Genomic DNA, 12,425 nt, shown 5'->3' with positions numbered 1-12,425 from the left:
AAACAGCTGAGTCTGAAAAGAAAACGAGGAGGAGCAATGGTCACAAAATCTTTACCTGTGACATTTTACTACCATTCCAACAGCACGTTATAGCCCAAGCAGGATCTTCAGCCTTGTACTAGATTGTTTATCATATAAGTATTTTAATACTAGGAAGATGCTAAGGACAGCTCTTCATTTAATAATTTCTGTGAACTATGAAGTTCATATTAGCAGTAATGTTAGAGGTTACTCTTTTTAAAAAAAAAAACCCAAACTTTGAATAATAGGAAGAATTTTGTGGATAAGAGCAATCAGCCTGGTCTCCTCTTGCATTCTGTTTTTCCATGCCTTGTCTTTATATACGATAGCAAGATTCTGCCTATTGGTGTCTGTCGTGGTCATATACAGGCTTAGGTGTATTTCTGATCTGAGCTGTGCCAGTGAAAACTGGGAATAATATCTCAGATCAGCATCTGCCACTCGACTGCTGCTACTGTTAAACCAGGCACAAGAGGACATGTAGTGATAGTATAACTCACCAGATACTGAAAATCATATCAAAAAATGAAAGGTAATTTTCCATGTGTGTGGTGGTTTTGGTTTTGGTTTTTTTTTCTTCCCCTGGGCAATTCACATCACAAGCAGAATAAGCTATTTTATACGAGTTGCCTTTGTGTACTGTGACTGCCTGGTTGATAGGTCATACCCAGTGGGTTTGTATTTGTGTTCAGGGACTAATTGTCTCTGACGTGGGGAGGCTGGGTTTGACCCCCGTGATTCTTCCTGCCAAAGCTGTGGTTTCTGATTTTAATTGAAACCCCAAGGCCGTTTGAAGTATGGCTAAAAAGCACCTTGGAAGTTGAACCTTATCTAATAATGCGATGCATGTAAACTCTGGAAGCATAAATCTTAGTCACTTTAGCAATGTGTTTTTATAAGATGCTCTGGTCCAGTGACAGCCAGAGCGAGTGAAAGCGCAGACTGATCTCCCAGCACTCTTACAGATGGTGCACGGCACGTTGTAAAGTTAGGACTCGTTAAGGAAATTCCATAAATGGCTTTGGTTAATAAGAGTGAAGTAACTTGCTGTTTTATAAATGTGTTACTAAAATCCCTCTCCGTTTCCCATTGGAGGGCTTCATACAAGAAGGAGGGAAAGAATGAGGGGGACTAAGGGAAGGGTAAAACAGAAAGAGCAAACCCTGGCTGTGCTGACGCTTGTGCCCCACATACTGGAGCCTGTGCATAGCAAGGGAACCCTAAAGGTAGCATAGGTGATAAATGACGAGACGTGAGAATGAGTCACACAGTAAATACTAGGAATAACCTTTCCTTTTTACATGTTTGTGTGCCTGGGTACATTCTCTGTTTTCCATAGTGCTGAAAGCCAGTGATGATGGTGGGCTTTTATCTCTAGCCAAGGGAGAGATTTCTGGGATGACATACCTGTTAGCCACTATTAAAATGTGTTATTCATGATGCTAATGATTTTTTTCCAAGTGATGTAAAAGTAGCCATTCGTGTAAGCATTGGATTTATGAAGATGATGTCACCAAAAGCTTGCCAACTGCATGTGGGACCTGGTGGGAGTCGTGCAGTTACTGCTATGCCCTGGCTTCAAGGAGGGGAGAGCGTTGCTGGTTTCCTCCCTTGGGGAGAAAGAGCCAAATGAATCCTGCCTTGCCAGGAGGGAGTTGTGCCATTTCCGGGCATGTTAGGCTGGGGGTCTTGCTGCCAATCCCAGCGGGTTCCTGTCCCACTCCCTCTTAAAAATTGGCAGTGTCTGACTGTCAGCTGCCATTCCTTAAGTGGTCATAGAATAAACCAATTGCACCCCTTTTGTCATGCTGTGTGTGTGTGTGAATGCAGGTGGACATGGGTTAAGCAACATGCAACTCCCCAGTAAGCACAAAGAGGCAGCTGATTTTCTGGCAGTGTCAATAGAAGAGTATAATTTTTTTTACCATCTCCAATCCAGCTTTTAAAATGGCTCTTGTTGGAATGAGAAATCAGTGTCCCCTGACATAGGATTACTCATTAAGAGTGTGATGATTGTTAATTCTTCACCTGGGGCTAAGAGGACATCATTAGATGTCTTTGAAACGTCTCCTGCCTTGATTTTGAATAAGTAAGCTAGCAATTTATGATCACAGCCTGGGCAAGTAACATTCTCCCTTCCTGTTCCTCCATCTAGCTTGCAAAATCGGATACTACAAGGCTCTCTCGACAGATGTTGCTTGTGCCAAATGCCCGCCTCACAGCTACTCCATCTGGGAAGGCTCTACCTCCTGCACCTGCGATCGGGGCTTTTTCCGAGCTGAAAATGATGCCGCCTCCATGCCCTGCACTCGTAAGTTGGTCTTTGAACAGTCTCTTCCTCTTTTATCATCCATGTCTTCTCCTGTCTTTCTTTCACTGGCCATGTAGGAAATACTGACCAGAGATCTGTGTCTCTAAGAAGTGTCCTGCTTCTGAGAGCAGCATTCAGTAGCTCTTACAGCCCTCTGCAGACACAGTTTGTATTTTGGCTCACACTTCTGGGAGAGAAAGCATTAGTTCTCAGCCCTAAATTCCTAACAGCGGCATGGTTGCGCTGTTAGAGAGCCTTGAGAGCCTACAGTCTAAACAAGTCAGGAGACTGGGAGGAGAGAAAGCTGCAAAAGAGGAGTCACTCACACGCCTCAGTGACAGAGTTGGAAATAAAATACCGGTCTAAGTTCCAGTGTGAGGACCTGTCCAGTAAATCACAACTTCTTTCATCTCTCTAAATATATTTGTAGAAATTGTGAAAGCTTTTCTCATAATTGTATGACCTAGGGTAAATAGGTCATATTTATAATCTCATTATATATCTAATTTGCTCAAAATATAGCTGGTGACCCTTAGGAACATGAAAGTGTTCCTCTGAAAGGTGTGGTAATAATAAATCTTAAGCCTTAATGAGACAAACACCCAAAGTATGGTTTATTTTATCCTTTGTAGATAATGACATCATGTACAGTAAATGGAATTTGCTTTAGTTCCACCAAAATGCCCTCAGAAGGCAGAACAATAGGCATAGTGCACTGAGCACACCCACGGGGTTGCTGGAACAGCTCCTTGTCTTATGTGCTGGTTAACGCCTCACGCAGCTGAAGACCTGGGATTCCAGGCATGCCCTGGTGTTAAATCATGATCATCTAGTTCTTTGGTTTTCACTTCTATAGGAGCAGAGCAGTTTGAAACAGTAAGTGAAAGGGCTGTATTTTACCAGGGGATATCCATGTGTGGCTTTTCATGAAAGCTATTGGAAACGCTTCCAGATTTTTGGAGTTCAGCTGTATATTTATGTGGAAAGCATGTGTGTGTGTGTGTGTCTGTGAGTGACAGAAGGCTAGGATATTTCTTTTGTAACATTTTAATATATTCCAAATTAATTTTGGAGAGATGACTCACATTTATTTAAATCTTAATTTCTCCCTTACAAGGCAAAACCAAAGTATGTCCATAACTAAGCCAGCACTCATCCCTTCCCCACACCCCCTTGATTCCAGCTCTTCTTCACTGATCTCCTCCTTTTCAGCTGTGAGTTTTGCTGGGTGGTGGTTAAGGAGGTCTGGGCATAGCCAGGAGCAGCTGCTTTTGCTTAGTAGGAAAGCAGTGAGGTCCGTATATCCCTTGCCAAACACTGACTGGGGATGGAGATCTAACTGTATTGTGAAACCTGCTGAAGTGGGTAGAAACATACTTTTTATAATATAGTTTACACTAGGAGATATAATGCTTGACTATTTTGATAGGAAAAATGTCTTTTTACAGCAATAAAACTATTGTTTAGAAGGTACACCCTAAATAACATTATACCAGCAAAAGTTTCTCACAAAGCCCTGGTCCTGGTGAGTGATATCCTGACCAAATTGAAATCAAATTAGTAGTCAACTGGTTGAATTTATATAGGCATGTGCAGTGAGTGAAGTATGAGGAGAGAGCAAAACACTTCCAGATGGGGGAATTGTGAGCAAATGATATGTGTGTTTGCTTGTATTGCAAAATATACCCCTGCAAGCTTAGCCCTTTTTTGTCAAGTCTTGGGCCTATTTCTGGCACCCTTCCCCATTCCTGTCTTCGGAGGTCAGTCAAAGTTGAAGTCCCTGATCTTGGTCTTTTACCCTGAAAATATGAAGAGAGAAGAAGAAAAGACAAGGGCCATGGTGCTAGCCTCAGTCTTCATCTCTGCAGCACTCCAGGAGGACTTGCCATGCAGAGGCAAGCCAACACCACAATCCCACGGACACCTGGTCTTGGAAAACAGGCCTGTCTCTGGAGGTCCCATTTCATAGCTTTGAATTTTCCTGTAGCTTGAGGGGTTCTTTTTCTGTGATCCGTGGTGAAGGAAGACACAGAGGTTATTTTGATCTGGCTTGTGGGGCAGCTTTGCTCCCCCACTCACTGCTGTGCTTGCTAATATCCCCTCTTCGAGGTCTGCCTGAGCAGTGTTTGAACGTTGGTACGATGGTGGTACCTGCACAGGCACAAAATGCAGCCCAGTGTGCGTGGTGCGCCTCTGCGTTGCGCAAGGAGTGGGGTGCAAGGGGCTCCTGGGGGGCTGTTCGTTTGCCATGTTCCTCATACTGAGTAGCCTTCTGCCCATGCACTTGAGGCAAGTGACAGAAGGTATTTAGAGGGCCTCTGCTGAAGGAAGCCGCTCCGGAAGAAGCACCCCATTTGTTTGCCTTTCCTGACAAGACGTGGAGACAGAAGGGAGCGTAAACATCAAAGGTTCTTTCAGACAGATTCAGACTCTAATCAGTTCTTACCAGTTGGTTAAACCAGGTGACAAACCCAATTCCCCTGTGCTGACAGCCATAATAATCAGTCACCTTCTTTGTTCATTATGCTCTCTTTAACCCTGGTATTCTCATTCAGCCCTGCATATAGTAATCGCTCAGTGTGACGGTGCACTAATGAAGAAGTAAAACACAGTATCTGAGATCCATTCTTCTAGCAAAAAGATAGACTCTGCTCCACTGGCTTGTAAAATCAGGTTTCTGTTCACTTGGAGAACTATTAGACCAGGTGAATAAAAGTAACATTGGGTAATATGGAGAGAACACCTGGAATGGACTGCAGATTGATCCTTTCTTTATTATTTCTAAACACTCTTTAAGATGAAGAACTTCAGCCTTCTTAGGATGGGTTTCTGTAAAGCTTTGACCCTTGGCTATTGATTTCCTTTAGTAATAAACTGGCTGGCCTCATCACTTATCTCACCTTCTAGGTTGGGGGAGGAAGACCGTTATGACTTTCCACTAGCCTGATTGTGCTAGTGGATGAGAGGGAATCAGAGAATTTCCCTTCCCTTCCCTTTCCTTTCTCGCAGTTCCCATGGTAAGTAATAAAAGCAACACCTACTTCCTGATGTGCTGGTCAGGAGAGGTGCTCCAGAATTTTCTCATTCTATAACAGCACTCTCTGACATCTCCATCCACTGTCGAGTTTTAAAAACTGTGCCTAACCTTCAGGTAAGCCAGGCATCCAGTCTAAACAAATAACTCAAACTCTGATTTTAGTGTTCTGCTCTGTTGTAGCTCTGCTAGAGTGAGTTGTTATGTCTGGCCTAAAGCTTGTGCAAGTAAGAGCAGAATGTGGTGGGATGTGAGCGTAGGAGATGGTGGAGTGGGCTGTGTTGGAAGGCCAGGCAGAGACACCGTGACACACACGTGCTTACTGATGCTTGCCTCATGGGGATAATCATCCACGTGTCTTGTCGCCACTGAGGAGCAGAGCCGCCCTGGATCTGCTGCTTTGACCTAACAGGAATTTAGACTTTCAACTCTGAAGCACAGTGGCCTTGTCAGCTGTGTGCTTGGGCATGGAGATGGTATGATTGACCTGTAATACACTTGACCACAAACTGTGGAAAACGTGGATGCCTTTCCCTTTTGGAAGCATTGCAAAAGTAACGTTAAGGCAACTAGTCAGACCTTTGTTATATTTCAGTATTTGCTGAGAGGATGGGCCTTTCATAAGGTTAGCAATCTAATGGAGAATAAATTGCCTTACCAACACACAAATCCATGAGGCTGGAAAACAATGTCTCAGTCATGGTCCTCATCTCTGAATTTCCTTCTCCTTATGGAGATATTCTGTGAAATGCAGCCTGGTACAGGCAGGTGCAGTTCCCACCCAAGTTAATGGGCGTTGGTCCTGCGTCCCCACCGTTAATGAGTTGGGTTCTCTAACTGTTTCTTAACAAACAATGCTCACATTATGAGTGAGAATGGGATGGTTTTGTATTGTTTATATTGTCTGTTCAATTCAGATTATTAATGATTTTTAATTGGGAGCCCTGTACAAAAGAGAGATTACCAGCATAGACTGTCCAGCTTGAAATCTGTCTCAGTAAATGACCCTGAATAATTTAGTCCGTTGTGCCACCCAAACAGTAACTGATTGATTGATATTTTGGCGTGGCCTGAAATATTTCTAAAACGGTTGCATTTAGGACAGTTTATACCGGAGAAGCTTAGAGATAATGAGAGCAAATTTAGTGAGATGCAAGAGAAAAGTGCCTACTTTAAAAGGGCTTTCTCCAGTTTAGGTTATCAAGAAATCGAAAAGCCTAACTTCAAACAGCAAACATCACTTACTTGTCTTTACATTCGCCTCTTCTAATTGAATTTAGTGCACTGCTGTATTTCCTCCAGAAAGTATATTGTTTTTAAATTACCATTTCAGTGCTATTACTCAAGGCTCCTGCTTCTAATGCTTTCTGACAGTTATCAGCATAATGAACCATAATGAAATGATGAGCAATCTACAGTGGAAACTCAATGTGGATTCCACTAGAGCTGTGTGACTGTGGTGTTAAAATTTGAAGGCACATTAAAAAACACTGTCCTTATTTGTTTCCAAGGTCAAGGCTTTTAAAAAGGTCTGAAAGGTCCAAACACTTCAATTTTGTAAATGTTGCAGTCCAATATATGCCCTTAGTGCAATCTTGTGTTGCATTTAATATATCTCAGAGATAAATATTTGACCTGCATTTTTAACAAAGAGTGAATTTACCTACCTAATAACTGTGCTTGCAAATGAGTAATTACACAGGAGCTGATTATTTGAGCATATGTTTATTATGATTGCTTAGACTTCTAAATAAACAAATGTGCTCTTTTTTTCCTTCAGCTTAACTTGTGCTCTTCTAAATTTCCAGACGGACGCTGATTATCACTTTTCTAGCTTTTAGAAGAATAAGAAAGTAGGGTACAACGTGCGGTCATGCTGGCTAGTATGTTGTAGGTAACTTTGCACTGGCTTTGCCATGCTTCCTTCCCAGGGTTTGCACACTTGTTCTGGCACTACTTCAGCCTCTGATCTTCAGAAGTTAAATTTATGACATAATAATTCTTCCACTTCTTTATATGTGTCCATACTTTAAATAAATTATTTTGTTCTGAAAACATCCTATAAGGTTGTTCATTATGTAAACAGTACATCAGAATCCTTTTAAGGTGCAGTATGGCAGTTGCAAGAGCAGAGGGAACAGTGGGTAGGCAGTATGGAGAGAATGATTTTTCTTTTCCTCATAGGCTGGGAAAATAGACTATCCATCGCTGCCAGACCGAGAGAAAGGGATTGTGAGTGATGAGAATCTCAAAGGAGAAGGCTGTCTCCCCTCGTCTATGGTGACAGGCTGAAGGAATTGAGAAAATGTTGAATAAGAAGGGGAGTGGTTATGGCTTGAAGAGAAGAGACGGGAGTAATTTGACAATGTGTGTTCATAATCAGTAGACTTAAAAACACGGCTCCTTTAAATACAGCAACTGTTTATTAGCTGTCTTCTGATTTTCTGGCCAGAGCCTTAAATTAACAGAGACATTTACTCAATTAAGTGGGAGCTTTGATTTGGTTAGTCAGGACCCAGTTCTGTAGAGTTATTGAAGTAAATTAGAGGGCTAACAGAATAAGAAATTCAGCAGTTGGGCCAATGACAGAACAACTTATTTTTCTGGTTGGATTTCTTTTCTGTCAGACTGTCAGATAACTTTCTGGTATCCACAGTGGAATAATTCTTTTTATCTCGAAAGAGTGAGTGAACACAGGTGATATTGTCTGCAGCACAGCGTATTAGAGTAGCTGCAGTAACGTGTCTCAGCATACATGGCAATGTGAAATGTTCTTATATGATGGTTTTTGGAAGAGAAACCCAGAGCCCACAGGCATGGCACCTGCAAGCATCAGTTTTCCCACACCTCTGCCAGTGGTAGCTGGACCCCTTCTCTTAACTGCCTTAGCCTGGAGAGAAGAGGAAGTATCGATTGGGTTGTTCTCCAGGTGAAATGAACAAAGCCTTTTGTGAAGCTGGTAACCAGGGTTCTTTTGGCAAGTAAATAGGAAATCGTACGTGCCAGTAAAATGAGCATTTTTATCATTGGCGCTGGTCCAACATCCCTAGCTTGGCAGAACTCCCACTAAAGTCAAAGGAGTCTTGCCCAAGTAAATAAATTAAGAATTGTTTACCAAATCAGTTGCCTTATTAAAACCCACTTGTAATGCTAACTGTGCACAGAAAGGACAAGGAAGGTGGAAATAGAGCAGATGACTGATATTTCAAGTGGCTGCTGCATCCTACAGACTGTTGACTTCGGTCTCACCAGTTGTAAAAACACATAATCTATAATGATAAATGGTCAGGAATAGCCAGGCAGACAAGAAGTGAGGGTTGTCCAAACTATCAGTGCTTGTGTAAATTAGTGCACAGCAGCAGGAGACCTGTCCACAACTGCCAAAAGAAGCAATTAGTGGCAGCAACATACACAACTGTCACAGGAAAGTGTGGGCTTTATTTCTAAGCCTAAACTTACGCAGCCCAGGTGTTTACTCTGTTATAACTTGTCTTTCAGATGGTTAAAGATCAACAAAAAAGGCTTATCTGAAGGGCTTCACGGCTCACATGCTGAAACGTTATTGACAGCTCCACAGTTGTACAGGTTTAATGAAGCTTTATGAGACAGAAAGAGGAGGCCAAAGTGCTTTTTCTTGAAGGCTGTGCCTGGCACCGCTTTTATTGAGGGAATTTAAAGAGTTTAAAGACATTGATTATTTAATAATTACTTTCTTTGCGTCCAGTCTGGAAATAGTAAACTCTGTGGTTTCACACTCAGCTCTGCCTCCAGGGAGATGAATTTTAGGATCATGATCAAGTTAAAGAGTATTGATTAGAACTGTTAAAGGCTGTCCGTACTGTGACGGCATCGTGAGGCCTTATTGAGAGAGTAGCAGTATGGTCACATTGGTGAGGCTGGCAACACAACTAAAAGCCTTAGCAGAGTTGTACTGCCTCTTAGGGCCTGAGCTAGCCCCTTCAAAGGTACTTGATGTACTTCCAGTGACATTTCATTGCTCTCTGTAGATATGCTCCAAAGATCTTTGGAGTTGTTCATTGTACGGATCTTCTCTATTTTACACCTTTTTATTTGTTCTCTTTATTCTTGCTGTGTCGTACACAAAAGCTGGCTTTCAGCGCTTGTATAGCAGAAGATGTGCTAAACTTTTCACCGCTTCTGATAGTGCATTTCTAGTTAGGTTTTCTTGCTATTAGACAGTTGGATGCTTACTCCCAGGTGCCTGCTGCTCCTGCAACTTATCAAAGACTTAACTGCTCCTCTGTAGTATAGCCAAGGCCGAGTTGCTGATTCAAAACAGGCCAGTTCATACTAGGCTCCTTTTAAATGACAGTGAGTCATAGCAACCTTCCCTGTTGTATGAATCTTGTTTATTATGTAGCAAATTAGCTCAAGATTTCTGAATACCCTGAGTTCCTTTTGAAATCACCAGAGATGAAGAGGGTCAGCATCTCTGGAGCAGGCTCATGAAGAGGATCCTTTTGTCAGTCCCAGTCCAAAGCCCATTGAAGCCTGCTGGTCTGCCTGATTGACTTTGTTTAACAAACACCCATAGTTGGCACTCTGCTGCATTTAACAGTATGTTTATAGGGTTTTCTCAGTTTGAGGGTGAAGTTAGAAAGGTTTGAACAGCAGCAGGTTATTATATTATTTTTATTGTTTGTTAGAATAATTTTTAATCCTTATCAAGCTAAGGTCTACTTTTTCTGCCTCAAAAAGGAGGTGATATTTTCCTCAAGGAGAGTGTGGGAATGGTTAAAGAAGATAAAAGTCTTTTCTACATGCTTGAGGTTTTCTGATGTCTGGTGGGAATTGCCAATGAAGCTTCCTTCTGATTTCATACTGTCAGGCGAACGCAGACTGAATGCAGGGTGACAGCCCACTTGAAAATAATTATCCATTGCCCTGGCTGCAGAGACATCCGTTTTCTGATAGAGAAATGTGGTTTTACACACGTGCACACACAGACTGAGTAAATTTTTTTTTTAATCATTCTCTCCTTCCAGGGCTCAAAAGCTTCATCCTGCTTGTTACTTAGTCACATACATATCTTTTGAAAGCATCTTTCTTTTTAAAGGAGGGTACATTTTAAATGCACTGGTCTGGTGACTGACAGGATGCTCATAATGAAGGCTTGCCTTCTGGAGGGTATATATTTGAAATATCTCCATTAGCACTTCCAGGGATAGTGTGGGTTTCAGCTTGCATTTTTAATAGATGTCCTCCCACAGATACATCTTTCAAAGTAATAAGTATTAACCATACCATAGGTTAGTAGTAAACAGGTGTGGTTAAAGTCCAAATACTGATACTATCAGTTTAGTCCTTAACGGGTAATGTTGCTGCCAAAATAATTCACTACCACTGTTAATGGCTGAGGACTAAGCTGGCACAAAAAAAGAAGCTCCTGGTAAGGAGCCTGCTGCCAGGGGACACGCTAAGACAGGGGAGTGCAGGCAGGTGGCTCTGTGTGGCTAGAGAGAGCTTTTTGGGTGCCATCAGAGTGGGTTTCTCCTAAGTGTTAAATTCACTTTAAAGGCATTAATTGTCAGAACCCTGTGCTGAGGTGCTTTCTGGTTTGTTTTGTGATGTTTTTGTTTTTCAACCTAAGAAAATAGTGTATAATTGCTACTCAGGTCTGATAAAATTGACCAAACCAAAGCCCAGAACTTTATCTTCAGTGCTTTGTCCACAGGACCACTGAGAAAGGGAAAAAGAATTTTTTTTTTTTTTTTTTCTACTTGCCTATAGCTTTGGTGAACAAAAGGTGTTTGCCCAAAATTTGGAGCTGCTAGTTGTCTAAAAGTGGGATTCTGGCATCCTGTCAACCTGGGGCAGCAGAGAGCCAAGCTGCAAGGTCCTCTATTTCTTGTCATTTTATGGGACAGCAAAGTTACTCGGGAGCTGTTTTGCTAGGAATCATTTCTTTCTCTTCTCCTTTCATTGTCCTTTAATCCACGCCTCCTAACCATACACTGTTGCTGAACTAAATTAACTGGTTTAGTGAAGACAGTATTCTTTATGTCAAACAAGTCTGTCTGGTCCAGTTGTAGAAAACTGTAATTGAATTTACTGCATACACCCACAGAGACTTTTAGAGAAGCACCTTGCTGGGCAGATCAGTAACAAAAAAGGAAGATGTAAAACCAGGGATATTAAAACATTTGTCATAACCATTAAATACAGTTCCCCAGCACAGTGCACTTACAGTTCTGCCCTCAGATCCCAGGGTTAGTTTCCAGAGGTATTTTTCAGTTGTGTAGATTGGTTGGGTTTACAGCTGTAGGGAGGAAGGGTGGGCTGACTTGGTTGGAATCTATCTGCATGCCTGACAAATTGTGCCTGTCTGCCTGTCTCTCTGGAGTCCCTCCATGTCTGGGAGCCCACTGCAGCATGCCCTTTGACATGGGTTTGTGGTATATGGAGTTTGTCAAGGGAGAGATGCTCTCCTTTGGGCTCGTGGCTTGGTGGCGGTGCTGAACTTGCAGTCCTGGTGCAGCCTGGTTAGACCCTGTCCATGGGCATGCCAAGGGTCCTGGTGTCTGTCCTTTCCCTTTGGCATGCATGGAGGTCTGGGCGTGACCGATCCCTGAGGGCAGCAGGAATATTCACTCAGTTGCAGCTAATCATCTTTGTGCTATTTGCCTTTGAAATTGTTCATTGCATTCAGGATAGATTTTCTTTTTTCTTGGCAGAACAATTTTGCCACTTCCGCTAGGTTTAACCTCCTACAGTTGTACTATTATCCTGTGGTGGTGGGAAGAAAGGGGCTTTGGGATAACTTCCTCAGCAGGATTGCATCCAAACAACAGGCAAACTTTGAGCCAACAACCTCTGATGGTCCCTCAGTGTGTAGGGCAGCTGATTTAAATGCAAAATATTATTTTCCTTGCAAATAAACAGTTTACTGATGAAATGTCGTTATGCGCTGTGTTAGTCTGCAGCCTTCACTTCACAGCCATGGCCCCTTGCCATCTGCACCCCACAGGTGCTAGTTCAGTCCTGGATAGTGAGTTCATTACAGGGTCTTCACTGCAGAAGCTGTATGTGAGTCATTTC

At 42.4% G+C, this 12,425-nt stretch overlaps 1 protein-coding gene across 1 annotated transcript in view; it reads left to right on the top strand.

Annotated features, from left to right (window-relative positions):
* The window catches only part of EPHA4 (EPH receptor A4), a 108,623-nt gene that overhangs the window by 41,789 nt on the left and 54,409 nt on the right, over positions 1-12,425 (top strand). The window contains exon 4 of the mRNA XM_069792092.1: positions 2,177-2,332. Within this exon, the coding sequence (XP_069648193.1) occupies positions 2,177-2,332 (156 nt within the window). The remainder of the gene's footprint in view (positions 1-2,176; positions 2,333-12,425) is intronic.

Source organism: Haliaeetus albicilla, chromosome 9 (assembly GCF_947461875.1).
Source record: "Haliaeetus albicilla chromosome 9, bHalAlb1.1, whole genome shotgun sequence".
Classification (NCBI taxonomy): domain Eukaryota; kingdom Metazoa; phylum Chordata; class Aves; order Accipitriformes; family Accipitridae; genus Haliaeetus; species Haliaeetus albicilla.
This window is presented reverse-complemented; position numbering and strand designations above follow the sequence as displayed.